Here is a 26374-nt window from a genome sequence, read left to right as displayed (position 1 = left end):
TAAGATAAGCAGAGCTAACGACATTCGGGCAAGTCCCTGCAATCCGTCGTATTAGTGCCCAGTTCGTTCAGTGGATCTTCGTGTAAGTGATTTTCAAGTATTTCGTACATCCGTCACAAACAAATTTTGTTTACAAGCAGTACGGAAAAACAGTCAGTCGTGGTCTACCGATTACATTTTCACAAAGTATCTTACTATAAGGCTGTTTACACCGTCTTCACCTGAAAAATATCGTCTTTTCAACAGCCGCAAACTATCATTCGAGTCCGAATGCGCACCCCAAAAGAATACAAATAAGAAAGAGGAGCTGACTGCGAACAACTGTGCAGAGAACAATAAAATAACAAATGAACAAACGAAGAAACGAAGAAACGTTCGGGGTACTCCTTTCCCAGGTAGTACTCTCCAGAAGAGCAGCAAGATGGAAATAATGTATCATAAGGAACGACGAGAAGAAAAGAGGTAAACAACAGAGGAAACACTACAACAAGAGATATCGAGGGTTGTGCAAAGACAAGAGCAACAACGAAACAGACAAGGAAGCAGAGAAAGTAAAAGCAAGGAGATATCAACGCCAGTGTGCTCAAGGACGGGGTCGGAACTGCAACCCAACAAATACAGAATAGACAAAGGAGCGAAGCGAGACGACGGAACGGGATCGGGCTCGAACGGTGCTGTTGTCCGTTTCTTTTTGTACCCCCACCCCTATATGCAAATCACATCAAAAGGGGTGGGGTCAGGAAGGGGGGTAGCATCACAAAGCTACCATCCCCAGCCGCGCCGATCTTTCAGTCATCTCGTGCCGCCGAGGGCGCTGATGCGCGCACCCGAGGGGCGGTGGATCAGGCTCTCGGCGTGCTTGCCGACAATGCCCGCGTCGGGCATGGTCTCGACGTCGCTGCGCTCGGCATACTCGTCCTCCTCGTCCTCGACAATCTTGGTGGGGATGTCGTGGCCCACGACGTACTGCTGCGACGAGCGCTCCGGCGTGGTGGCCGTCGAGGCAATCGACATGGACGTGCTGGCCCGGTTGGGGATCAGGTCCGGCGTGGGCGGGATGCTAGACGAGCGGCCCGACGCCGGGTGCAGGAGGCTGTCGTCGCCCACGTCCGACGCCGAGGCCGAGTGGCCGTCGTCGCTGTGGGTCGTCGCCGTGGACAGGTTGCTGGTGCGGCGCAGGCGCTGGGCCGAGGCAGTGCGGCGCTGGCGCGCCTCGCTGTCGGACGACGACTCCACGGCGTCCTGGGCCAGCTGCAGGCCCTCGACGGCCGCCTGGCACTGCTCCGCAATGTTGCGGATGATGTGGGCAATGGCATCCGTCTTGTCCTTGAGGTGGCGGTCGGCCACGTCCTTGAAGCTCGAGGACGAGTAGCGCTTGCTGGCGCGGGCCTGCGCCTTGAGCCGCTGGGCGGCCTCAATCTCCTCGGGCGTGCTGCCCTCCAGCGCCATGGCGGCGGCGGCCTCCTCGTCCTCCTCGGCAAAGCCGCTCTCGAGCTCGTCGATGATCTCGTCGGGCTTGGTGAGCGACTCGATGAGGTGCTCCATGTGGTGGCTCTGGCCGCCAATGAGGCTGCGCAGGTGCAGCACGACGCGGCGGGCCTCGTCGCGCTGGCGGGCCAGGGTGACGTTGGTGTGCTGCAGGGCCGACAGGTCCTTGATGTTGCGCTTGCGCTCGCGCTCGAGCTCCTCGGCAATCTCCTGCTGCAGCACCAGGGCCTCGAGGGCGTCGTCGCGCTGCTTCTCGGTGCCGGTGAGGCGGACCGACAGGCGGGCGTTGTCGTCCTTTTGCTGGTCAATGAGACCGTTGAGGCGGCGGTTCTCGCGCTTGTGGTTCTCAATCTTCATCTTGAGGTCCTGGGTCTCCTTGGTGAGCTGCTCCGCAAAGGCCTGGAACTTGAGGAACTGCTGCTTCCAGCTCTCGAGCTCCTCGACCAGGTAGTTGTTGCGCTTGGTGACTTTGGCGAGCTCCGTGTCCATGCGGCCCTTGAGGTTGATAAAGTCCTGCCAGGCCTCGAGGGCATCGCGCGAGTACTGGTTGCGCTCGCGGACAATCTCGTTGAGGTGGCGCATCGAGACCTTGGTCATGAGTGGCTTCTTGACGGAGCCGCCGAAGACGGCCTTGATGCCCGAGTTGCGGCCCATCTTCTCGCAGACGTGGTCCATGACGGCCATGACCGAGTCCTGCGCCCACCACTCGGGGTCCTGGATGGACTCGACCTCGCCGCGCATGACAATGATCTGGCCGGCCGGGACCAGCTTGCCGCCGCCGTAGGCAGAGCGCAGGTGCTGGGGCACGCCCGAGGGCGTGACGTCGCCGCTGAGCGACTGCGTCAGGCGCTGCACAAACTTGTTGCGCTGGCCAGGGGTGAGCGCGGTGGGCGGGCTCGAGGTCAGCACAAAGTTGCGGTCGAGGTCGACGACCAGGGCATCGGTGGGCGCCGTGAAAAGCGTGCGGCACTCGGCGGTGATGCCCAGGATGTACGGGCCCGGCTCCTGGACCAGCTCCTTGGCGTGGCGGGCGTGCACGACAGGCACGTACAGGCCGCTCCACTCGTAGACGCGGACGCAGTAGCGAACGGTCTCGGCGGCCATGGTGAGCATGGCCGGGTAGTGGGAGACAAAGATGATGCGGCGGGTGGGGGAGACGGCGGCCTCGATGACACCGACAATGTTGGGGATGGACAGGCAGCAGAACAGGGGCCACATGGAGAAGTTCTGGAAGCCGGTGGGCGAGGAGGGGAACTGGTAGCACAGGGCGTAGTCCTTCATGTCGATGCGGACGAGGTCGTTGAGGCGGGGTGCCGGGAAGCTCAGGATGCGGGAGACCTCCTCGGCGTGGAACAGGTTGGTGGCCTTGTTCCAGTGGATCCACATGCCGCGGAGGTAGTCGCCCAGCAGGTTGTAGAGCGGGTAGCGGGAGAGGAACGACAGGCAGTAGGGGATCCAGTAGGTCTCGTCAACATTGTCGTAAAAGTCGGGCTCGGTGCGCTTGCGCAGGTCGCGGATGGTCTCGGCACGCTTCTCGTCGGCGCGGGACCAGACGCGCAGGCAAATGCCGTAGAGCGTGTGCGAGGAGTCCTGCTGCAGGACAAACGCATGGTGGACGCAGTGCGGCTGGCTGCGGCCGGTGCAAATCTCGACATCATGAGGGAAGCAGGCCTGGGACGTTGTTAGAACCATTTTCAACGTGACACATAGATAGCACTCCAAAACAAAATACAACAATGGCCCGCCGTCACTTTGTTGTACTCACCCGCATGGCGGCGTGCAGCGAACGGGCAATCTCATTGTCCTGCTCCAGACGCGGGCTGCTGCCGAGAATCTCGGGCAGCCAGAACTGGCCGACGGCACCCTTCATGTGGCCAATCTTGCCCTGAGCGGGGGCCGGAGCCTTGACCCATTGCGAGGGCTCACGGCCGACGCCGCAGACCATGTAGGCATGGGTGAGGGTCTTGGGCGTGCGCTGCTGGGGCTTGGCGGAGAGCGTAGACGGAATGGGCTGGGTGATGCGGGAGTGCAGCGAGGAGGTGCGGCTGGGGATGATGAGGTTGTTGTCGCCCTGGTCGCGGGTGCTGGGACGGGCGTCGCGGTCGCCGGTGCGCGGCCGGGTGAAGGACGAGTGGGCGTTGAGGGAGGGCGCCATTGTGTCGTCGGCTTTTTTGTGTGATTTTGAAATATTTTGCTGAGTGAATTGGCGAATGAAAGATGGCCCGACAGCCGTTCAAAAGGGTTGCCGTGTTAGGAGTCAACCAACAGGCTAAAATGAAGGGAGAGAAAAACAAAAAGAGGGCGAGAGAATGGGATGGATAATTTCAAGAGAATATAAAATAAAAAAAGAGTAGTTTTCAGAGCGGCCGAGACGCGTCAAGCTCTTGTTTCTCGCTTCTTTCAACTCTCGTAGTCAAGGCACAGCAAGACTTATCTTTGTTCCGGATGAGTGAGCAAGGGCAACAAAAGAGGGAATGTAAACAACAAGGAGGAGGAAGAAAATGAAAAGAAATAATACGAATAGGTCGACCGTTGCAGGAGCACACACAACACACACACGACTGGATGAAGGTGGTGATACTGCCCTGGAGGGTTAGTAGGGGAAGAGAAGAGGAAAGGAGGTGGGAAGAGAGAAGAAAAGAAGTAGGAGGGGACGGGGACGAAGAGGAAAAGAGGAACAGGAGAGTGAAAAGGAAAGTTGAAATGAGACAAGCAGCCCTGTATGTTGTAATACTCGGTAGACAGCGAGCTGTGAGCGGACGAGGGACGAGAGACGAAAGACGAAAAAAAGAGGCCCAGACCAGAAAGGGAAAAAGGCAGGCAGGCAAAGGTCCCCGGGGTCAGGTCGAGGGAAGATTAAGTGACTAGGGTGGTGTGGGCACAGGTCAAAAAGAGGAAAAGAGGCTCTCATCGGCGGGGAGTGGATGTGAGGGAGAGGAAGTGGGAGGAAGTGGTGTGGGTTGGCGAGGCCAGCTGGGGTGAGTGCGGGAGTGCGGTAGAGCAGGAGGCTGGAGGCTGGAGGCTGGCATGCGTCGGCGTGCAGTTCTCTCCTGTCGATCAACAGGGCTCAGCGGGCAGTTGCAAGTCTCCCAGCGGTCGACTCCCTAGGCCGTATTCTGTAGACTCAGAAGACAGCCAAGCCAAGCAGGAAAGCATCGAAACACGCTGGTAGCGGCATCCTCTCGAGAGAATGAATCAAGCTCCAGGTTCCAGGCCGACTTGATGCTTGATGCTTGCTGCTTGCTGCTTGCCGTGCTAAAGGATTTTCAAGCAGCTTTCCAGTGGCATTGAATTTTGCGGCTTGTTTGGGGCAAAACGCTCGAGCCTCAGCGACACTGCTGCATGACGGAACTGGAATAGCTAGAAGCAATTACTCCGTAGAAGTAATAGCGTGTCCAGGCAACGTACTGCAAAAAGGACCAGATCAATGCTCATGACGAGGACAGCATACTGGAGAGGCATGCAGCCGATGTAGCCGTCTGCTCCTCAGATGGTTTCTAGGCTTCAGGGGAAGCAGAGCCTATCAATATCAGCATGGCGAGTCAATAGTGCGGATGTCTCAGTGCGTGTGATGCTTGTGAGGCAATTCGTGGACTTTATGAGTCCAAGCAAACCCAGGTGCTTTGCAAGGCCAGACCATGACGGAAGACGCAGCACGTTCCCACCACACGTCTCGATGCCCATCCATCAGAGGCAACAGGCCCGCGCGCGACGACCAATCGAGCAGGGAATGAAACATTGAACGGGTGTTGGGAAATAAGATGGCCAAGGTGGGCACCATGTGCCACTGGGTGGTCCTTGGATGGCACAGTGCCAGTGCCCAAGACGCGAGGTCAGGCTCTTTTTCGTGCTCAGGTCTCCGGGAGCACTCTGGCCACTCTACCACTCTTTTCCTCGTTTTTCCCTCTCGTTACATTGTAGAAAGCGACAGGGGTCAAGCCGGGATGGTGTGGGTGGGTGCACGGGCAGGGATACACGCGAGCAGGGGCCAGGGGTATTGGCTTGGCTTGGCGTCGATGTGCCCCTTTTCTGTGCTTTTTGTGGTGGTCCTTGTGTCCTTTTGCGGGTTTCGTGAGAGTGGGATCAGGGCAGTGAAGATGAGGCCAAAACAGAGAAAGGAGATGAAAAGGGGGAGAGTTGTCCTGTTGTTTTTACTTTGTCAATTGGAAAGTACGCGTGTTATGCACAAAGGCAGTCGCCACAGTCGTACTTTCCCCGAGTCGTATGTTTGTCTACGGACTTGCACACAAAAGCCCAATCGTCTCGAGGGATCGCACCTTCCTTGCAGCGCTGGGATATCACAAGAGAAAAAGGAAAGAAGGCTTGAACGGCGGAAGCACCTTCCTCGCGACGTGGTGATTTCCCCTTGCACCTGCCAGCATGTACCCCTTGCAGTTGGGAGGGACGCCATGCCCCTTTTGGTGCTAGTGAGCGAATCATGTCTGATTTGCCTGCTTTTTCTTGTCCCTCAATTTCGAGTCAACACGAGATCAACGAAACGGGGGACATGAAACGATTGAACAAGCTGAGCGACACTGCAGCCACTATGGACTCTGGCAGACCGAAATCACTGCAAAGCACCTGCACTAAACGCGCCATGGCGTTCGCTGTTTGGTGATCCGGCTGCCAGGATGAAAAGAGAAATCGACGATACTGTGGTATGTAACGAGAGATATCAAGAGACTTGAAGACAAGAAGAAAGCGGTGCTTGGCGAATGCATTGCCAGCTGGGCAGTGAACAACGGTGAGTTACAGAACATCAAACACGGCCAGCCATCCTCCGCAAGAACATCCATTGGGTTTTGAGCTTAATTAAGAACGAACCCACGAGAAACAGTGGTAGAGAAACCAAAAACCAGAAACTAGAAACAAGAACACAAAAACAGAAACGAACAAGACCAAAAAAGGGCGTTTCTGATCTTCGATCGTCTCGGCCATTGCAGCTGGACCCGGGTTTCAAAACGGAGACGCAGAATGTCCAGCCATGGGGAGACCAGACGACCTCGTGGAACTGAGCATCAGAAGATGCAAGACCAAGAAGCCTGACGGTGACGCGTGGGAATCGTGCACTAGTCCCTCGGGCAGTTTTCTTTCGGTTTTCTTTTCATCCTCGATTGCATTCTGATCGGGAAGATTACGGGGCCCTCCCGCAAAGGCCCACTGGTGGAATGAGGATGTGCGGTGCCGAAACGACAGGAAAGGAAGGGATCAGAGATGGATCAGGTCAGAGCTGTCAGACTAGGAATGGAGGGACAAGAACGTCTGAAAGGAAAACGGAAGCCATGCTAGGCCAAGCTGGCGGTGGATTCAGGTGAGCTTCAGTGGGTTGTGTGATTTTAGTACGAATGTATGTGTCGAGCTCACATTTACTGACCTCACAGTCGGCCTGAGCTCTGCCGTCTGCACTGCATTTGCATTGCAGCTTGCATTGCATGGCGTTGCAACGTGAGGGCAGACGAACTGCACGCTTTGAGCTGCTTGGGCCCTCGAATCTTGGCCCCATCGAACCCGACATTGCCTGCGGAGAAACAACCTCAAAAGTCATGCCAGACAAGTGGAGGAAGGACACCAAACAGAGGTGTCGAGGCTGGCAAACAATGAAATCGACTCGAGAGAACAAAAAAGTCGGCGTCCCAAGACCGCCCCTAACCAGCCTGGACTGTTGATACGGAGGAATAAAGGAAATCGACATCAGACCATTGGCTCCCACTTTGCTTTCATCTTTTTTCTTTTGCCCGATGTCCCGCGGACGGAACCATCGTCCAAACAGAAAGGATAGGCCACTAGCTAACCGCCTAGAGCCTGGACAGGCCAGGCCACGGCGTGGGCCCTTGGAGTATTTGTGGGTGTTGGCACGATAGCCTACAACTCTATCGGCCTTCTCATATCAAAAACCCACGAGTAATTCGGACAATGGGCGGTCGACTGAGACATGGCCGACAGCACTAAAAATCAAGGGAAATGTCTGGTATCGGGACAAAACATCGAAACTAGAAAAGATTGGCCTTGGTCCCCTCTTTTTCAACAGGACGCACGCAATGCAAGGGAGGCTGAGAGGGTTTTCACCTTCTACTCCGTACGGCGTACGGGGATATGGAGAACGGACGAGACCGTTACGACACCGGTTCGACAATTTGCAGTGAGCGTCCAGCTGAGAGCCACGAGAAGGGGCTCCATTGAGCGACATGTCTAAGATGATCAATGGAGGGGCTTGTCTTTCTCTCAGGTGAGCGACAGGAAAAGAAAGACAACACAACATACGTTGTACTCGGCCGGTTGGACCTCCTCTGCGCTTTGACCCGCGAGCATGGCAGCAATGGTAGGCACCCAAAGGAGGAGACGGTACTTTGTCCACTGTGCATGCTGAATGCGGGGGCCAAGGGTCCAAGCCGTCGACGTTGTGTCGTCCAAATCACAATTTCTTTTATCAGGGCAGCATAGGGATGTACAACGGAGAGAAGGAGAGGGGACAATGAAAAGAAGGAAAAGAGACGAAGAGACGAGGAGACGAGGAGACAAAAAGACAAAGAGACGGGAACGTGGTCTATGTGGTCAACGGAATGCGAGACAAGAGAGAGCACCACGGCAGCACGGCTCGACCGAGACAGACAGAGAAGGATGCAAACCAGAGTCGACCAGCCCATCACTGCTGATCAGTGGCCCAGATCCAGCGTGGGACCGCCATGGCCGAGCAAAGGGAGACGAGGGAGGATATGCGCACGCAGTGGATGTAAAGACGTTTACCCTGCGTTGTCGATCCAGTGTTCTTGCTCGTGTGTTTTGTCCTGACGTGTGGCTTTCGTGCCTGTTCTCGCTACTGCTTCTCGTTCCCTCCCTGCCGTGCGTGGTCGACCAAAGACGCGCCGATCGAGACAAGACGACATGTGGCAAGCTGAAGGAGGCAGAGCGCAGGAAACGTCAACGCAAGGGAGGCCGAGACTGATTGTCTCACATTTGTGAGGCCCTGGAGGACAAGAGTACGAGACAACACAACGTCAACGTAAGGGACGGATAGATGGAGGGAAGAGACGCACGTTTCAAAGACAAGAAAGGAGAATGAAATGCATGCAACAGCCATGGACAGCATTGCCAGCTGCCAGACTCTGGGACGACCGTTGAACACTGTCATGAGACAGAATGGGACACAGAAATAAAAAGTAGAGAAGGTAGAGATCCATGGGAAACAAGACGAAACGAAACAAGCCGTCACAAAGGAGATGTATGTCGTAAATAACAGTAACGCGAACATAGTAACACGAGCATATAAAAAGGAAAGAAGAAACGGATCGCACAACACTGTATAGTCATCCCACGCTGGCTATAGAACAAGTAGAAAAGAAAGAAAACGAAATACAAGACCAGCAGAGACTCATAGCATAGTCTTCACGACCCGCAATCTGTACTCTGTTGCTCTCCGTATCGCTCTCGGTGTATCGCCAGACGCGTCGCGTTGTGCAACCAAGCACGAGGCTCGTCTCTACTTCGTCTGTTGTTTTCGTGGGAAGACCGCCGTCCCACCTGTCTCTGCGGTGTTGCACAGAGCATGTTCGATGTGTCCTGCGTGTGAATCGCATTTGTTGTCATACAGCATGCTTCCTGTATCGGTGCATGGCCTGAAGCTGTCACAAAGGGGCGACGTTGTTGGGTGGCACAGGAGAAACGACACGCTGATTGTTTTGTTTCTGAAGAACATCGCATCATACGACGCCGTCGGCACCTTGGAAATTGTACACTGCAACCCTCTTGCTCGTCAGCGTTGGTTGAACGTTGCATCACAAATGTCTTTGCAAGTGGTTCCTTACTGACCACTATAAAGTACGTTATACTCACCATGTTCATATACCACATATATACCACATACGAAATAGACGACGTATATACCACATTGTCCTTGGCAGTTGACTGTCACGGCATCCTCTATTCGGAATAGAGACATGCAACCAATGGACAGCCGTTGTCACATACGCCCGTTGCATTATAGCGTCTACTCAATAAGGATCGCAATCCCATCACACGAAAGCAGTGACTGTGAACAGAAGCACAGCTTCGAAGCCCAACGTCCCACCGCATGCCAATTTGTGGCCCAGTCCAATCTTGTAGTACGTCCATAAGCACATCGCAAACGCATAGTGGGTGCTGCAGATCCAGACACAATACAAAGTAAATTCCAAAAAAAAAGACTAAATGCTTCAAACAACTCATATGTCATTTCAGCCATCCAAAGAAGAAAGAGGGGCAGAGGCGGTGTGAAGTAGAAAACGAAATCACAGAAATATGTAAACGTAGAAGAAGAGGGACGACTGACGCAAGGAAATAAAAAATAATAGAGATGGGAAGAAGGAAGAGGACATGAAGGTGACGGTCGAGGTAAAGGCCAATGTGAACAGTCAAATAGGTCGGTGTCGAGCAAAACAGAGCCCACCCAATGCGAAAGGTATCTAAGGCGAAAAGAGGAAAAGGACGAGTAGAGAAAGACAAACAAAATTAGAGGTAGACGAGGCGCTAGGGAAAGGCAAGGCAAAAGAGCAGAGGTCGCACAGGTCGCTTGCGCGAAGACGCTGTTTGTTTTGTTTGGCGATTCAAAGGTGAGGGTGAGGCGGTGAGGCGGTGAGAAGGCGTCAAGGTGGAAGAGTAAAAAAGACACGGGGAGAAGAACAGAAAATCAATCAATCTCAACGCATCGCAAGACGTAAAATCAAAATCAAAATCCACAAAGTAGACGAACAGAAAAAGGACAAGAAATATCCAGAATATGATGGGAAATGAGAGGGAAATGAGAGGGACAGGAGAAGGAGACGACAAAGACGAAGACGACACAGACAAAAAACTCAGAAGCAGTTCAGAGAGCCCTTCTTCTTCTTCTTGCTGATGGCGTTCATGCGCTCCTCGAGGTGGGCGCGCGCAATCTCGGCGTCGCGCCGCTTCTTGCGCTCCTCCTCCACCTGGTGCAGGCTCCACCGGTTGTCCTGCGCCGGCTTGTCCTTGAGCTCCTTGTTCTCGCTCTCCAGCTCCTGCGCGCGCCGGCGCCACGCGTCGCAGTCCGTCTTGAGCTTCTTGGACTGCTCCTCGAGGTCCGACAGCGCCTCCTCCAGCGTCTGCGTGAGCTGCTTCTCCGCGTCCAGGTGCTTCTCGATTGTGCGGATCCGCGCCTCCTGGTCCTGCTGGATCTGGTGCAGCGCAATGTCCTTGCTGGGCGGCCGCATCGTCGTCGGCGTCGACGGCACGTTGTTGGCCGTCGGCGGCGGCGAGCTCGAGCTCGGCAGCGGCGGCAGCGGGATGGCCGGCGGCGGCGACGGCAGCGACGCCACCGACGAGCTCTTGCGCAGCTGCGAGCTGGCCGAGTTGGACCGCTGCGGCGCGCTGCTGCCGTCCGCCGGCAGGATGCCCTCGAACCGCGCCTGCAGCGCCGCGTACTCCTCGCGGATCGCGTCCAGCTCCGACTGCATGCGGATCTTGGCCGACGTCGCCTCCTCCAGCTGCTGGTGCCGCTCCGACTGCAGCGTCGACAGCCGGTTCGTCGTGATCTGCGCCTGGTCGAAGTTGGTCTGCAGCTGCTCCTCGAGCTCGTCCACCAGGCGCGAGTGCTTCTTGTTCTTCGTCTCCAGCTCCGTCAGCCGCTTCTGCACCGCCGCCGCCTGCTCGGCCACGGTGGCGTTGGGCTTGCGGTTCACCTCCGCGTCCGGGCCCAGCACCTGCGTCAGCGTCGCGCGCGCCGTCTCCAGGTCGCGCATCACCGAGTCGCTGATGCTCGTCAGCTCCTTGACCGTCTCCTGCAGCTCGTACGACTTGTTCTGCTCCACGCCGAGCGCCTTCTGGTCCGCAATCAGGTCCTCGATGCGCTCCGTAATCTTCTCCACGCTGACGTCCAGGCCCAGCGCAAACGCCACCTGCGTTGCCACCTTCATGAGGTCCTCGCGCGCCTCCGTCAGGTCGCTCTCCAGGATGCGAATGTTCTCCGCATGCTCCGTCATGAGCACCTGCACCTCGTCGTCGTACTCCTTGCGCGACGACGCCTGCAGCGTCTCCAGCTCGCGCGCGTGGTCGGCCTCGAGGGTCGCGAGGCCCTCCTTGTGTGTCGCCAGCGCCTTCTCGTGGTCGGCAATCTTGGTCTCGAGCTGCGACACCAGCGACTTGTGCGTCGCCGCCGCCGCCGAGGCAGCATCGCGTGCCGCCACGGCCTCCTCGAGCGCCGACTTGGCCGACGCGTGGGCCGCCTCGAGCTCCGCGACCTTGGCCGCGTTGCTGTTGATAATGGCCTTGTACTCGTCGACCTCCGTGCGCAGCATCTGCACCTGCTCTTCCTGCTTGGTGCTGGCCTCGGTGTTCTTGGCCGACGCCGCGAGCTGCTCGTTGGCCGCGGCCAGCTGCGACTCGAGCTGCGCAATGTGCTCCTTCATCTGCTTCTCGGTCGCGCCCATCGACGCCAGGGCCGTCTCGTGCTTCGTCTCCCAGCCAGCCAGCTCGGCCTCCAGGCCGCGCACCTTGTCGGCGTGCTCCTGCTCCTGGGCCGTGTTGCGGGTGTCGATGCCACCGTCGGGCTTGAGGGACGCCCGGAGGCTCTCCAGCTCGGTCTGCAGCTCCTGCTCGCGCGCCGCCTGTGCGCTCTTGAGCTGGTTCATCTGCCTCTCGTTCTTCTCCAGCTGGTCGCGCAGCGTCGACACCACAGACATGTCCATGGGCGAGCTCTTCAAGCTGGAGCGCTCGCGCGTCAGGCCCGAGATGATGGCCATCTTGGTGTCCATCTCCTTCTTGGTCGACGCGACGTCGGCCTCGAGCTCCTGGATGCGCTCGGAGCGCGCGTGCAGCTCGTGCATGGCCGCGTTGATGTTCAGCTCAAAGTTCTGCATGACGTCCGGGTTGCCCTCAAAGTTCTCCGTCGCAATGTTCCGCAGCGACGCAAACGACCGGTGCGCACGATCGATAATCATGACGTTCTGGCTCGACTTGCGACGAATCACGGGCGTCGACGAGCGCGGCGACGTCACTTCGGCCGCCTGCTGCGCCTTGGCCACCTCCGTCTTGAGCTCCTCGACCATGTCGAGGGTCTGGTGGTGCTGCTGCTCCAGTTCGGCGTACTTGCCCGAGAGCGTCTTCTCGGCCTCTTCCTTCTCGGCGGCCAAGGCGCGCAGGCGCTCCACCTCGGCTTCCAGGATGCTGTCGCTGGAGGGCGACATGATCAGGCCGCGGCCGTTGACCGAAGGCGACTGGGGCACGGCCGCCTCGTGGGCAACGTCGCGCTCGTCGGTCTGCTCGGCCTGCTCGGCCTGCGGCTGCTCCTCTGCGTTCTCAGAAGGCTCAATGTCGCGCACCTGGGGAATGGCCAGAGCAGCAGCGGCGACATCGATGCTCGTGGGACGCGTGCCCTTCTTGACGGGTGCCAGGGTCTCGGCGTCCGAGTGCTCCATGGCAGCGGGCGACTCGAGCGCAGACGACAGCTCCGAGGAGAGCGACCGCGACGACGAGTAGTGGCGGTTCTTCTCGGGCTCGCTCGACCGCGCGTCGGACAGGTACGACGACGGGCGGGTCTGCGATGTCTCGGCAGCGGACAAGATGGAGTCGCGGACGGTCTGTCTCGGGTGGCGGGCCTCGTCGACGGCGTCCTGGAGCTCGGCAAGCGTGCGCAGCGCCTCCTCGTACTTGGCGTGCAGCAGCTCAAACTCGGTCACCGTGGACTCGTGCTCGACACGGAGGTCGACCAGCTCCTGCGTCACGACCTCCAGCTTGTCGGCAACAAACTTGGACTGCGCCGAGCTGGTGAAGCTTTCGGAACGCTTGGTCGTGTGCAATGAAGCCTGAGACGGGCGCGGCGTCACGGACTTTGGCACGCCGTTGGTCTGCTCAGCGGCAGCGGTCTCGCCGTTCGGAGTGACTTCGTCGTCGCCCTCGCCCTCGCCCTCGCCCTCGCCCTCGCCCTCGCCCTCGGCCGCTTGCTCCTGCTCGGGGCCCGCCTCTTCCTCAATCGTAGCATGGATCTCGGGGGCCGCGGCCGCCAGGGGCTCGCCGTCCTCCTCTTCGGGGATGACGTCCGTGCTGTGGCTGTGGCTATGGCTGTGGCGGCTCACATGGCTGAGGCTGCGTGCGTGGTGCTCGATGCTGCGGCTGGCCGTGCGGCGGTGGCCGTGGCCCATGCCATTGGGGGCGACATTGTTACCGCTGCCGTTGACGGCCGTTTCGGTGTTGTTGTTGTTGTCGACACCAGACGTGATGCCCGGGCCGGCGCTGCCGTCCTGCTGCTGCATGTTGTCGAGCTCGTACAGCAGCGAGTCCAGCTTGCCCAGGCTGCGCTGGCGCTCGACGACCTGCTCGAGGCGGTCAATCTCGCGCTGCATCAGCTCGGCGTCCTGGTCGGCCTCGGCGAGACGTTCCTCGAGGGTGGAGATGTAGTCCTCGCAGGTGGCCTCATTCTCGCGAATGCGGGCAATCTCCTTGCGGAGCTCAATGATGATGGTGGCATTCTTCTCTTCGCCCGACGTGTGGCCATCGAGCTTAGACTCAAGGTCGTGGAGGTAGTTTTCGGTGTTGGCTTCGCGGTCCATCAGCTTCTGCAGACGTGCCTGGAGCTGTGTGTTGATGGTGTCTGCGTAGGCGCATTTGGACTCTTTCTCCAGCAAGCTGGTTTCGGTGTTGGCGAGGGTGGCGCGGGTGCTGGACAGGGACTGCTCGAGCGACTGGATCGTCTTTTCATACTCGAGGACGACCTGCTCGACGGCGTGGGCAAACGTGTTGGAGCGATTTAGCCGCTCTGTCGCGCTGTCCTCACCCGCCTCGGCCTCTGCCAGCTGGTGCTGCTGCATCTCAGCCGCCTCAATATCGCGCGCCTTGGCCATCTCGGCAATAAGCTTTGCGTGCCGCTGGCTGAGCGCAGAGTAGTTCTCCTGGGCATCCAGCAACGCGTTTTGCATCTCCACTTCCCGCTCGCCCTGGCGCTCGGACCGCTCCGTCGCAGACATGACACGACGCTCGCCGGGGCTGCTGTTGGAGGCGGCGCTGCGAATCTGTTCGCGCAAAAAGGCGACCTCTGCCTTGAGACGGTCAATAATCGCCTGCTTGTCGCCCTCTTCGACCTGCTGGATGCGCGGCTTGCTCTGGATCGCACGGGCGCGCTGGGCGTACTGGACGGTGTTGAGGGTTTCGCTGAGGTGAAACTCGGCCGGCGTCACGCATGCAATCATGTAGGTGATGGCATTGCCACCGAGCGAGTCTTGCAGCAGACGGGTGAGGCGGGAGTCGCGGTAGGAGACGTGGGATCCCGCCTGGCGCGAGGACAGCTGCGAAATCACTTTGCCCAGGGCAGCCAGGCCCGCATTGATGGAAATGCCCTCTTTGGCGCGCTCTCCCTGGGCGCCGGTGTTCTTGAGGCGCTCGCTGCCGGCTAAATCGACAAAATGGAACTTGCTGTCGACTGTGACAAAGGACTCGGTTCCCGTCAAGGCCTCCAGCGGGACAGACATGCGCTTCTCGGCCTTGGTGGACTGGAAGCCGTTCCTGCGCTGGACGAGGTTCAGGCTGAAGACAGCGTGCGAGCGCGACGACCGCGCGTTGATGGCGGTTGCGTCGGTCTGGCGCAGGGTGGAGCCAAAGTTGAGGGCATTCAACAAGTCGTCGACGGAATTGATGTCGACCTGGTGCAGGCCGGTCAGGATAATGTTGCCCTTGACGTCCTCGCGGATGGTGACAGAGGCACGCTCATGCGTGGGGACGCTGTCGGGGATGAGAAGATCACGCAGCTGCTCGTTGTAAATTTCTACGTAGGTGGCTTTGAGGGACCACGTCTTGTCGGCGCGGGGGGCAGCAGCCTGGCTGGCGCCGTAGCCTTTGGGCGCACGAAGATGAGACATGGAGCTACGGTTGCTGTTTGTTTTGGGGCCCTCGAGCTTCTCAAACAGCGCCGCGGCGGCTCGTGGAATGACGCCTGGTCGGACGAGTTAGTCAAGGTCAAGGGTTCGCTGTCAGGAAAGCAGAAATGTGGGAGGGGGGAGAGCGCCAGCATAAACTAGGGCGTTTGTCATGCTGTAAGACGCAACATACCCATGATTTCGGGGTCACCCTGCTCGCTGGGACCGGACGTGCCCATGGTGTAGGACTTGCCGGCGCCGGACTGGCCGTAGGCCAGCAGGGAGACATTGTAGCCCGTGGTGAAGGAGTTGACACTGTCGGTCAGGTAGTCCCAGACGCCGTCCTGGGAGACCTCGGGGCTGAAGACGCGGTCAAAGACAAAGAGCTTGCGGCCCTGGGGTGAGTCGATGGCCAGGCTTGTGTCGGAGTTGACCTGGACCATGGAGCGCTGGAAGCGCTGGGGAATGAGATCGTAGCCGGGATCGGTTGGCCGTAGCGGTGGGCGAACACGGACAGCTATCCTGTTAGTGACTCGAAAAAGAAAGAAGAAAAAAGGTAAAAGTGGCAGTCGTATCCCAACTGCAAAATACGGGAGGACTAAACGTACCAACTTTGACAGAGGTGCGGCCGTCTTCGTCAGACGCACGGCTGCCGCCATTTTTGCTGCCGACGCTCATGCGGCTGTTGCTTCTGGGCGAGGGGCGGACCATGACGCTCATGGGCCGCTGGAGGCCCGGCGACGCTGGTGATTGTGGCAGAGAGGACGGCGGGAGATGGCCGTGGGTATCGATGGCGGAGGGTATGGAGGAGGCGGAAGCGGCGGGCGCGACGGCCGACGCGACGGGGGGCTCCATGGCTATTTAGATTTTGCAGACAACACAGCGGAACAAGGCAGCAGGCAGAAACGAATTGGGTAGGGCTTCGATTCGATTGGAGCCAACCCGCGTGGGCCTGCAGCAGGCGAAGGAGATGCGTTGGCGGCGCGTCCCTTCCTCGAGCCGTGCTGGTGGTCGAGATTGCCTGTCGCCTCTCGCCTGTTTGTTGGCGCGCTTCCTTTCCTTGTTCCTTTGTTTTGCCGATAAGGGGGGAGGGGAAACAGCGCGTCGGTAGAGGGGGGACGGTAGATTGGTTCAAGCTGACAACGTATAGTGTATCACGGCAGGAATTAAGACGACGCGAATATCGAATTTTACTGCGGCAATGCAGCCATGCAAAAACACAAAAGTCGGGTCGTGGTCGAGGGAACGGTAACGGTCCTGGCTAAACAAGAGTGCCAAACTTTCGAGAACGACAAGAAAAGACCAGACGGGCGATCGCGGGCGCGGGGAAAACGACGAGAAGGACGGCAACAGGCGAGCGAAAAGCGACAAGACGCAAAGCGAACAGGCGCAAAAGGGGGCGTGGTACGGATAACAAATCGGCCGGGAAACGGTTCTTCTGGTTTTGTGTGGCTCGCTGTAGCTCTAGCTGGGAGCGAGCGGCGTCATTCGAACAGGATCAGAAGAACATCAAACACAGCCGAGGCGAAGAAAGCCGTGTCTCTCTCTCTGTGTGTGTGTGTGTGTTTCTGTCGCGCGGGTATATTTCGTAAAGCGTCGTGGCGGTGCTGTCTCCTGGAACTGGACGGACGTTGGGCGACCAGTCTTTGGTATTAGTTTTTATTTGGTGTTTTATTTTCCTCGGAACGAGGATGAAAAGGAGAGAAATAACAAAACGAAATAACGAGGAAAAGCAGGGAAAAGGGGGGCTTGTGAGGGACAAGGCCAGATGCCCAATTTTGAGAAGCAAACGAAAAGGGCAACAGAAGAAAAATAGCAGGTAGCAAAAAAAAGGAAAAGAAAAAGAAAAAAGGCAGAAAGTAAACGATGACCAGAGGCTTGCGAGGAGTCCACCACGAGGGAAACAAAAATTGGAGGTGCCAGAAAAGGGGACCAGATAGAGAGGGAAAGGGAGGACCAGTGTGACGGGGGGGGGGGGGGGCAAAGGAGAGACACGCCCATGTGCCTGGTTCTAGGGACGACGCGGGAAACGGACTGAAATGGACGAGAGAATAGGGGAGCGGACGGGGGGGGGGGGGGGGGGGTTCGCGTACGAATTATGGATACACCCAAAAGCCAAAAATCGAAAACGGAGAACGGCTGGCCCCATCCAACTGTCAAAGCTGGTGGAACTGGGGCGGTGGACTCTGAAGCGGGCGTGTGTGGCAGAAGGACTGAAGGGCGGAAGGACGGATCTTGGCTTTGGTGCTTCTTTTCTCTCTCGGTGCGGTTTGCAAGTGGATGGTCCAGGCAGGCGTGTGTCGTGTGTTTTACATGCGCTCTGCTCGCTCCTGAAATGATTCTGATATGATTTGATTGCGACCGGGGTGTCGCGCGGACATTGATAGTCGATTTCTGAGGGAAAAGCGCAAATTAACGGCTTTCTCTACGACGTGAAAAACGCGTCGCAGCACGTCGTCCCCCAATGGGGACAGGACATGGGTGGCAGGTGGAGGGCGAGAAGGGTCCTGTTTCGTGAGTCGGGGCCGGCGCGACGCTCGATTTGGGGTGAGAGATAAAACAGAATGGGGAAATACAACGAGAAACGGAAGTCGATGAAAAGGGGGGGACGATGGTGGCGGGAGCTGGAGGGAGCTGGAGGGAGCTGGAGGGAACTGGAGGGAACTGGAGACTGGGATGACAGGGGATGGTTTTTGGTGTGGTGGAAAAGGTCCATAAATGGAATAAGACGAGACTTTCAAGAGCAATGACACAGTGTCGGCAGGCACAAAATATCTGAATATCTGATAGATCGTCAGCACAGGCCGGCCATGCAAGGGAGACGGCCAGCAAAACAGGTGGTGAAAAAGGCTGGCCAGTCGAAGGCGAGAATGGTGGGCCAAAGTGAGGTTCGAAAAAAGGAGAAGAAAGCTACGAGACAGAGAGGAAGCGGCGATGCCAGAAAAGGACGCAGACAATCAACATCAACACAAACATGGCATGTCACATCCGGAAGGAGCAATCATAGCACAGTAGGGGGTTCGACGGCGGAAGGAACGACAATGCCACGCTGTTGGGGATGGAAGGCGCGCGGGTGCGTGTCACAGGAGAAACGTCGTAGGATGTGAAGTTACAGTGGCAGGCGGGTGCAGCGGAGGGCAGCTGCTATCTGCACGGTCGGCAGGCGCGAGTTTCTCGCCCTTTCTTAGGAAAGAGCCAGGGAGACAGGTGAGGCACGCAAGGAAAGAGCGACCAGGGCAAGGAGGGAGTTGTCAAGCAGCAAGAGCGAGTGAGCTGGACAAAACGAGAAAACAGGAATCCCGAAAACATGAAAGTGAAAGTGACGGCAAGAGTTCGCTTGACTGCGCTCGTACATACGTCGAAAAGAGCTTCGGACGACCACATTCGAAAACCAAAAAGGGGCGCGCAAAGGGGACAGGGGTATGGGAAAGTGACCAGGGCCAAAGGCCAGGAGCCCCGACAGGGGTGGATAGCCCTAGCGTAGTGGGTCCTCTTTTTTCCTTCCTCTCCTTCATTGGGTTCTGGGTCGCTCTTGCCCAGTCGCAACGGCGTAATTCGTACCTGCCGTGCGCTGGAGCTTGTCTCTTGTCAATATCACATATCGACTGAGCATTACAGCGTAGTGGCATCACTTTTAGGGGGTGGGCTATTTCGACTGGATGCAGGTGATGGATGAGCCGTCGAATAGCATAGCGAAATTGCACTCGATGTTGAGAAATCGGGTACTTTTGGGTGACATATGCACGTTACGATACAAAAGTACGAAGAAATGAGCTTGGCACCTTATTCTGGTACTTTTTTAAAAGACAGGAAAGAGCAACCGCGTGTTTCAGCGGCATTCCCGGGTGACAGCCAGCCGTTTGCGCCTTCCAGGCTGTGTGGCGTCCACCATTGCCTAGGAGGCTTGCTGTCGAGGAAGGAACGCGACGGTGTTCCAGGCAAAACCCAAAACGGGTCAATCTCTGTTTTAGAGGTCTTCTGTAAAGAGCGTACATTAGGGGCGTTGTTGGCACGTTGGAGCGTGGTCGGAGCATGGAGAGCAGGCCGGTGCGCTGTATCTTACATGGGCGATGTACTCAGTAAAAGACACTGTCTGACATGGTGAGACACGCGCAGCAGCGGGGATGCTGGAGGACAGCAGGACAGGTCGCGTTCATGGCCTGCTCACTAGTGGAGGGACGTTGGAACCGATGGAGTCGTGGTCTGGCGAGGAGACGGATGATCGTTATTTCGCCACGGACATCCCAGACGTTTCTGAGAGCAAGTTTGGTTTGGAGCATTTTGGAGTTGAGAGAGCGCGGGCTAGGACGCCCTACCCGTCGGTACTCACAGTACTCAGTAGTCGTGTCTGGCAACGGAGAAAAAGGAGTCTTCAGAGTACGACAGTACGCTCAAACGGGTTACAGACGCGAGGGATGGACATGGCCGTTGTATCTCTGTCGGAACATGTCTCGTTCAGAGAGAAGTCGTGCTCCTGCCAAAAGAAACCCATTTTGGACAGAAGAGGCCAGTGGCGTTCGTTGGTTCTTTCCTCGCCTTTCCGCTCTTTCCCTCGCGGTGCACTCTCCCTGGCGGGCGTCCGCCGGCAAGCACCCGCCGCCGCCCGTCTCTTTCCTCCCTTGCGTCCTCCAAAACAGAGCACGCGGATCAACGACACGACAACGCCACCGTCAACGCACAGGCACTCTGATGTTGCCTTGGCCGCTTTCACTGGAAGGGATGACGCGGGCCAATGAGAGCGTCCAATGGCAGTCTTGGCCGGGGCGTGCTGAGCAGTGGCTCAGTGCCCAAGAGGCCCGAGCCTTTTTTGTGGGGGTCTGGCTTTGTTTGGAGGATGATGCACGATGTGCGGAAATATTACGAGTACTACTGTGTATCAGTGGCAGTTGAAAGCGACAGCAAAGACGCATCCGGGAGCGTTCTCGTCACGGAAAGATCCAAATGATGGCGAGATACTTTGAGGGCCGAGGTGGCATACGACAGAGAATGATGTCGGGCACGTCTTTTTCCACAGCAGCAGGTTTTGGTTCTGTCCTGCTTCCCGTGTTTCTTGCTCCCTTTTTGCTGTGCTTTCTTTTTCCGTGGCAATTTTCCTTTTTTTGTTTTTTTTTTTTTTTTTTTTTTTTTTTTTTTTTTCTTCTTTCTTTCTTTCTTTCTTTCTTTTCTTTCTTTTTCTCCTTTTCTTTCCGCTTCTTTCTTTCTTCTTTCATGTCTCACCTGCGCAAACGCCATCCTCTCGCTTCGTCACCGGTTTGATAACAGGAGCAGCGGTCCCCGCTGGCGTGCGTCGCACGCATGAAACTGTCCGGCCAGCCTCCTCCGATTCCCTCTCGCCTCTCGTCCGTTCCTATTTTTGTCAAGCCTGTTTCTAATTTGGTGTGCGAGGCCCTTCTAGAAACCAGACGCTTGCATACGAAGCAGGTACAGAGTACGGCGTGCGGGAGTATTCGGACACGCTATATGTCCCCCATCTCTTTTTCTTCACATGTACAGAATAGACGCCAGCAGGACACGCGATGCGACAGCAAAGCCGCCCGGTGTAGATGCAGACGTCCGGGAGATTGCAGTGGGCAGTGGGCAGTGGACATGACGTTGGACTCGACGATTGTTGTGTACTTTTGTGTAATTACGGGATATTCAATGTCGCGTACGTATCGTACGACATGTCACTTGAGTCGCCCTGCAGGCTGCTGCACTTGTTGCAGTTGGAAATGAAATGCGCCAAAACGGGTCATTGTTGCAGCCAGCGGAGTACGGTGGACAGAGGACTTTGTCATACGACACAGCCGAACAAACACAGTTTGATGCTGCTTTGTCGAGATGGGAAAGACAACATTCTGCCGGCACAATCGGTGTCCTTGTCCCAAACACGCTCACGGCCATGGACGACCTGCCCCTCGTCTTCTTTTCCCCTCCCTTCTCTGCCATCCCCGGGGTCTCTGGGCCAGACTTGTTGTTTATGCGGTTCTGCCCCAGCGCATCAACCGCCGATATCCCTGGTCCATCCCTTGCCTTCCAATCTTTCGACCACGTCGAATCTGCCGTTGAGCAGCCCCAACATGTGGTAAGAAAGAGGAGGCGAGCAGGTCAGGCCGATTTCCACAGCGACTCGGTACACAACGACTCGGTAGTTCTTTGGTTCTTGGTGTCTAGCGAGAAGGCAATCTCTCCCTCTTGTCGTCTTTTTCTGGTCGCGTACATAGCCTATTCGCCAGATGGGCCTCTCGTCACAGTATCTTAACAGCAAAAAATGGGGACCATGATCGCAGTCGATCTGGTTCGAGGAAACGTCAGCCACACCCAAAAGCACTCAACGCACAGGGTCCAGCCTCTTGCTGCTCTCTGTGAGGACGGGTGCAAAGGTAGGCCTTGCCCAGGGCCAGTGTGCTTCCAAGTGTGGCGACTACGTATGTCGTATATGATGGAAATGCCGTACCAAAAATGAGTGTGAGTGGGAGGTGCTGAGATAAGGAGGGATACGGAGTATGTCGAGTTGTCTCAGCGTATTCGTACGGAGCCATACTCCGTACTGTATTTCGTACAACAGACGATGTCCCACACATGAAAATACGGTAGCTTCCTCGTGTAGGTAGGGAACATCCGTATCGGACGTCGATCGTCTACCGGATGCCGGGCGTGGTGCCGTCGAGCGTCGCTTTGTCACTGGATTTGAAAAGGAAACCTAGCCTGCAATACCATGTACATTTTACGAGTATGTACGCTGTGCGTTGGCTGTGTTTAGTGCCAGCGCGCATGTTGAAAAAGTGCGCTTGTGTTGGACTTGCATGGACGATCAGGCCAACGAGGAATACGATAGAAAGGGAGGTTGTAAGAAAAGACTGGAAGAGGAGAATACTACAAAGCACACACACACACAAACAAAAAAAAAAAAAAAAAAAAAAAAAAAAAAAAAAAAACAAAGTCCAGGCGTGCCCATACCCATCCCTCGCATGGTCAGGAACGTGCGACAGACTGCGACCTACAGCGATTGGGTCATGAATGGGCCAACGTTTAAAACGATCGTTGCCACAGATGCTAGGCAGAAAGTCGGGGATATCAATGCTCAATGCCAGGATTCTTGTGTTATACCAATATACGGAGCATGTCGTACACGGCGATGGGCACATATAGCTGCTGTCTTCTCTCGCATCCTTGCTGCGCTCGACCGCATGTCCGATGCAGACAATGAAGATGCACTGTCCATCAACGGTGCGTGCTCATGCGGTGTGCACAGATCGTTGCTCTGCATGCGGTGTGCTCCCTGCGGTGTTCTCCATGCACTGCAACTCGTCCGACAAAATGCTAGTGTCCATCTCCCTGTAAGGTCTGTACGGTCCGTCTACATCGTCATCGCACCCTTCATCAGCGTCGTACTCGGTGGCAGCATTGGGAATGCCACGCCGGCACGTGGACCGGCGTTGGTCGGTTTCAACAGGCAAGTCGATCGCATCGTGGGACGTCGCGAGACTGGATGCAGCCACGCCGATGATACTCGAACGCCTTTGGGAATCCGAGTTGGAAATGGAATATTGCATGTCGAACGTCGAACGTCAGAACGTCAGAACGTCAGAACGTCAGGCCTCGTGATCTCCAGAAGAGACGAAAACGCCCAACCGTGGAAAAGAACGGACGGACGGGTCCGTCCAGACGATAAACGAGGAGAAACACATTTAGCCAGCCAAGAACCAGACAACTGGCGAGACTGGTCGATCTCAAGGCGCATGTCGTACGTTGCACGTCGTCCTGTTCCCCGTCCTGTCGATGCACGCCATGACGTCTGTGCCGCCCAAGCACGGGTCAACAAGAGAACAGCAAACGAGTTGGCGGTTGTGCGACATGCAATATGGAGATGGAAAGCTGGGAATGATGAATGCTGCCAGACACGATACATCTGCCCTCTCTCCCCTCTTCTCGCCGCTGCCCGTGCGCAGCATGCAAAGGAAGCGGTCCAAAAACGCCCCGAGAGCCCTCAGACGTCGGATGCACGTCGTGTGTTGCTTGTTGCTTGTTGCCTTCCGGCTCTACCGGTTCGCACCCTTTTGTGTCCTCGTTTTTCTTTCCTTTCGTCTCGGCTGTCTCGCTTGATCGTTTGCCTCCTTGCTACCCAGGCGTTGTGCGTGTTTTGTCCTCCACGCTGTTTGTACATCATGGCGTTTTCCAGATCGTATTCAAACGCCACAGTCAAGCAAATGGACCTCTCGAGTTCCCTGCTAGCCCGTATTCTGGGAGTCTCGCCCGCGTAAGGGTCGTATAGAGTAGAGTATGAAGGGCCTTCTCACAGTTTCTATAACATTGTCCTTAAACACGATGAATCAAATATGTTGACTATATAAATTAAGTAAAATATAATAAAAACAAGTTAAATTGTACGACGTGGATGTTCCTTTATTCCGAAAACCCAACACAAGCAATACAGAATATTGCCAAACAAAAAGCAACGAACGTTAAAGCAACAGACATTAAAGCAACAGACATTAAAGCAACAGACATTAAAGCAACAGACATTAAAGCAACAGACATTAAAGCAACAGACATTAAAGCAACAGACATTAAAGCAACGGACGTAAAAGTAGACAGGAAATACCGAACAACGCAAGTCATAAGGAATAATCATAATTCAGTGAATGAATCGTCGTTTGTCACCTGGACATGGTCACGTGCCTCACAATTGTGACCCCACAATTTGGGTCGACTTAAGGAAACGACGTCAAGCTCGATGGGAAGGAGCAAACGCGCCTGCGCGCCTGACTGCGCACCCAAAACAGGAGACACTTTCGGCCCACCGCTTCGACGACGACAAACATAACAATCACTGGTGACTGACGACCTCTCGCGCGACCTCACACGCCACCCTTCCATTGGTCTCCCTAGCACGCGACAGCCGACGACAATGGCCCCGGTGGCAGTCGCGGCGGCGGCGGATCCCCCGGCAGCAAGGCGTCGCAAGGCGAAAGAAGGGGGTGAGGCGACACAGATGCAGCCCGACAAGCTGTCGATACGCGGACCGAAGCAGCCGCCGCCCAGGCGAAGCCAGCGAGGCCAGCGAGGCCAGCGACGGCAGTCGACCGACTCGCCGTCGGCGCAGCTCGCAGGGGCCATCTCCCACCGTCGAGGCGACGACGACGACGACGACGACGACGACGACGACGGCATGCACTCTCCACGGCGAGAACGCACACGGCGTGGGCCGAGCATGTCGCGGTCGCGGTCACGATCTCGATCCCGATCGCGGTCGCCGAGACGGAGGCGCTCTTCTTCTGCGTCCGGCTCGGAGGCGTCACGCCCACACTCTCGCGCACACTCCCATGCCCGCTCGCTCTCCCCGCGGAGCCGCTCTCCTTCTCGCTCTCCTTCGCATTCGCATTCGCGAGCGCGAGCGCGCGCTCGCTCCGACTCGCGCTCTCGCTCGGGCTCGCCGCGGCGGACAAACACAAACGGGCCACGCAGGCCTGCCAGCGACGACGTGCACACCCATGCCCACACGCACACCCATGCCAATACACACACGCACACGCACCGCCGCCGCCGCCGCCGCCGTTCCGCGTCGCCGCGCCCCCGCTACCGGCGCGTCCTCGCCATGCGCGGCCACAGCGGCCCCATTGCGCAGGTGCGCATCTCGCCCGACGGGCGCTGGATCGCGTCGGCGTCGGCGGACGGCACCGCGCGCATCTGGGACGCCGCGACGGGCGCGCACATGACGACGCTCGTGGGCCACGTGGCGGGGCTGTCGTGCCTGGCGTGGAGCCCGGACTCGAACACGCTGGCGACGGGCGCCGACGACAAGGCCATCCGGCTGTGGGACCGCGTGACGGCCGAGCCGGCGCACGCCGTCGGGGAGGCGGGGGGCGCAGGAGACGAGGAGGCGGGCGGCGACGACGGGGCGGACGAGGCAGACGAGGCAGACGCGGCAGACGCAGTTGCGGAGGCGCGGGTGGCGGTGCCGTCGGCGGCGGCGCTGGCGGTGCGGTTTGCGCGGCGGCAGCTGCGCGAAGGCATCAACGGCACCAACGGCAACGGGGCGGCGAGCAGCGGCGGGGCGCGGGGCACGCGTCTGCCGCTGCTGGGCCACCACAACTACGTGTACTGCCTGGCGTTCTCGCCCAAGGGCAACATTTTGGCCAGCGGCAGCTACGACGAGGCCGTCTTTCTGTGGGACGTGCGCGCCGGGCGGCTGATGCGCAGCCTGCCGGCGCACAGCGACCCCGTCAGCGGCATCGACTTTTGCTGCGACGGCACGCTCGTCGTCAGCTGCTCGACCGACGGCCTCATCCGCATCTGGGACACGGGCACCGGCCAGTGCCTGCGCACGCTGCTGCTGCTCAACGAGGACAACCCGGCCGTCACCAACGTCTGCTTCTCGCCCAACGGCCGCTTCGTGCTGGCCTTCAACCTCGACTCGTGCATCCGCCTCTGGGACTACATCGCCCAGCCGAGCACCGTCAAGAAGACGTACCAGGGCCACCTCAACAAGCGCTTCTCCATTGGCGGCTGCTTTGGCCGCCTGGCCGACAAGCCGGGCGCCGCCAAGAAGCACAGGCCCTTTGTCGCGGCCGCCAGCGAGGACGGCGACGTCGTGCTCTGGGACGTCGGCTCCAAGGCCGTCGTGCAGCGTCTGCGCGGCGCCCACCGCGACGGCGTCGTCTTCTGGGTCGATGTCTGCGGCGCGACCATGGTCAGCTGTGGCCAGGACGGCTGGATCAACGTGTATCGGCATACAGAGAAGGGGGCGGCAAAGGCAGAGGCAGAGGCAGACGATCATGGTGGAGAGACGGCCAAGACGAGGGGCTGATACTGATATCCAAATAAGAAAGCACGCAATGTTCAAAGAATGGGTCTAATATATAGTCTGTCGTGTCGTGTCCAGCAAAAGAAATCAAGAATAGGACAGGCGTTAAAAGTGAAAAGTAAGACAGTCTAGTGCGACCAGAACTATGGACGACTGGCTTCCCGGTGATGATGTTGATAAAGATAAAACAAAAAGACACAGACAAGAAAACGGCAAAACAATAAGCCTAAAAAGGCAACCAAAAAATACCAACGTCAATAGCCAA

At 57.3% G+C, this 26374-nt stretch overlaps 3 protein-coding genes across 3 annotated transcripts; 1 reads left to right on the top strand and 2 right to left on the bottom strand.

Moving 5' to 3' along the window:
• Positions 1–792: 792 nt before the first annotated feature.
• On the bottom strand, positions 793–3643 carry SPBR_03419 (uncharacterized protein; the record flags this gene model as incomplete). Its single annotated transcript, XM_040761710.1, has 2 exons — positions 793–3159; positions 3254–3643. The coding sequence occupies 2 exons, from the start codon at positions 3641–3643 to the stop codon at positions 793–795; spliced, it is 2757 nt and encodes a 918-aa protein (XP_040623103.1).
• Positions 3644–10316: 6673 nt separating this feature from the next.
• SPBR_03401 (kinesin family protein) lies at positions 10317–16178 on the bottom strand (the record flags this gene model as incomplete). The annotated part of the gene is made up of 3 exons (XM_040761692.1): positions 10317–15400; positions 15517–15840; positions 15932–16178. The coding sequence occupies 3 exons, from the start codon at positions 16176–16178 to the stop codon at positions 10317–10319; spliced, it is 5655 nt and encodes a 1884-aa protein (XP_040623102.1).
• Positions 16179–24213: 8035 nt separating this feature from the next.
• On the top strand, positions 24214–26112 carry SPBR_03451 (WD repeat protein; the record flags this gene model as incomplete). The annotated part of the gene is made up of 1 exon (XM_040761742.1): positions 24214–26112. One exon carries the CDS (start codon positions 24214–24216, stop codon positions 26110–26112), a length of 1899 nt encoding a protein of 632 aa, XP_040623101.1.
• Positions 26113–26374: the final 262 nt, after the last annotated feature.

The sequence above is a fragment of the Sporothrix brasiliensis genome (assembly GCF_000820605.1).
Source record: "Sporothrix brasiliensis 5110 chromosome Unknown Cont13, whole genome shotgun sequence".
Classification (NCBI taxonomy): domain Eukaryota; kingdom Fungi; phylum Ascomycota; class Sordariomycetes; order Ophiostomatales; family Ophiostomataceae; genus Sporothrix; species Sporothrix brasiliensis.
Note: the sequence above shows the minus strand (reverse complement) of the source record. Positions and strands in the feature narration are given on the sequence as shown.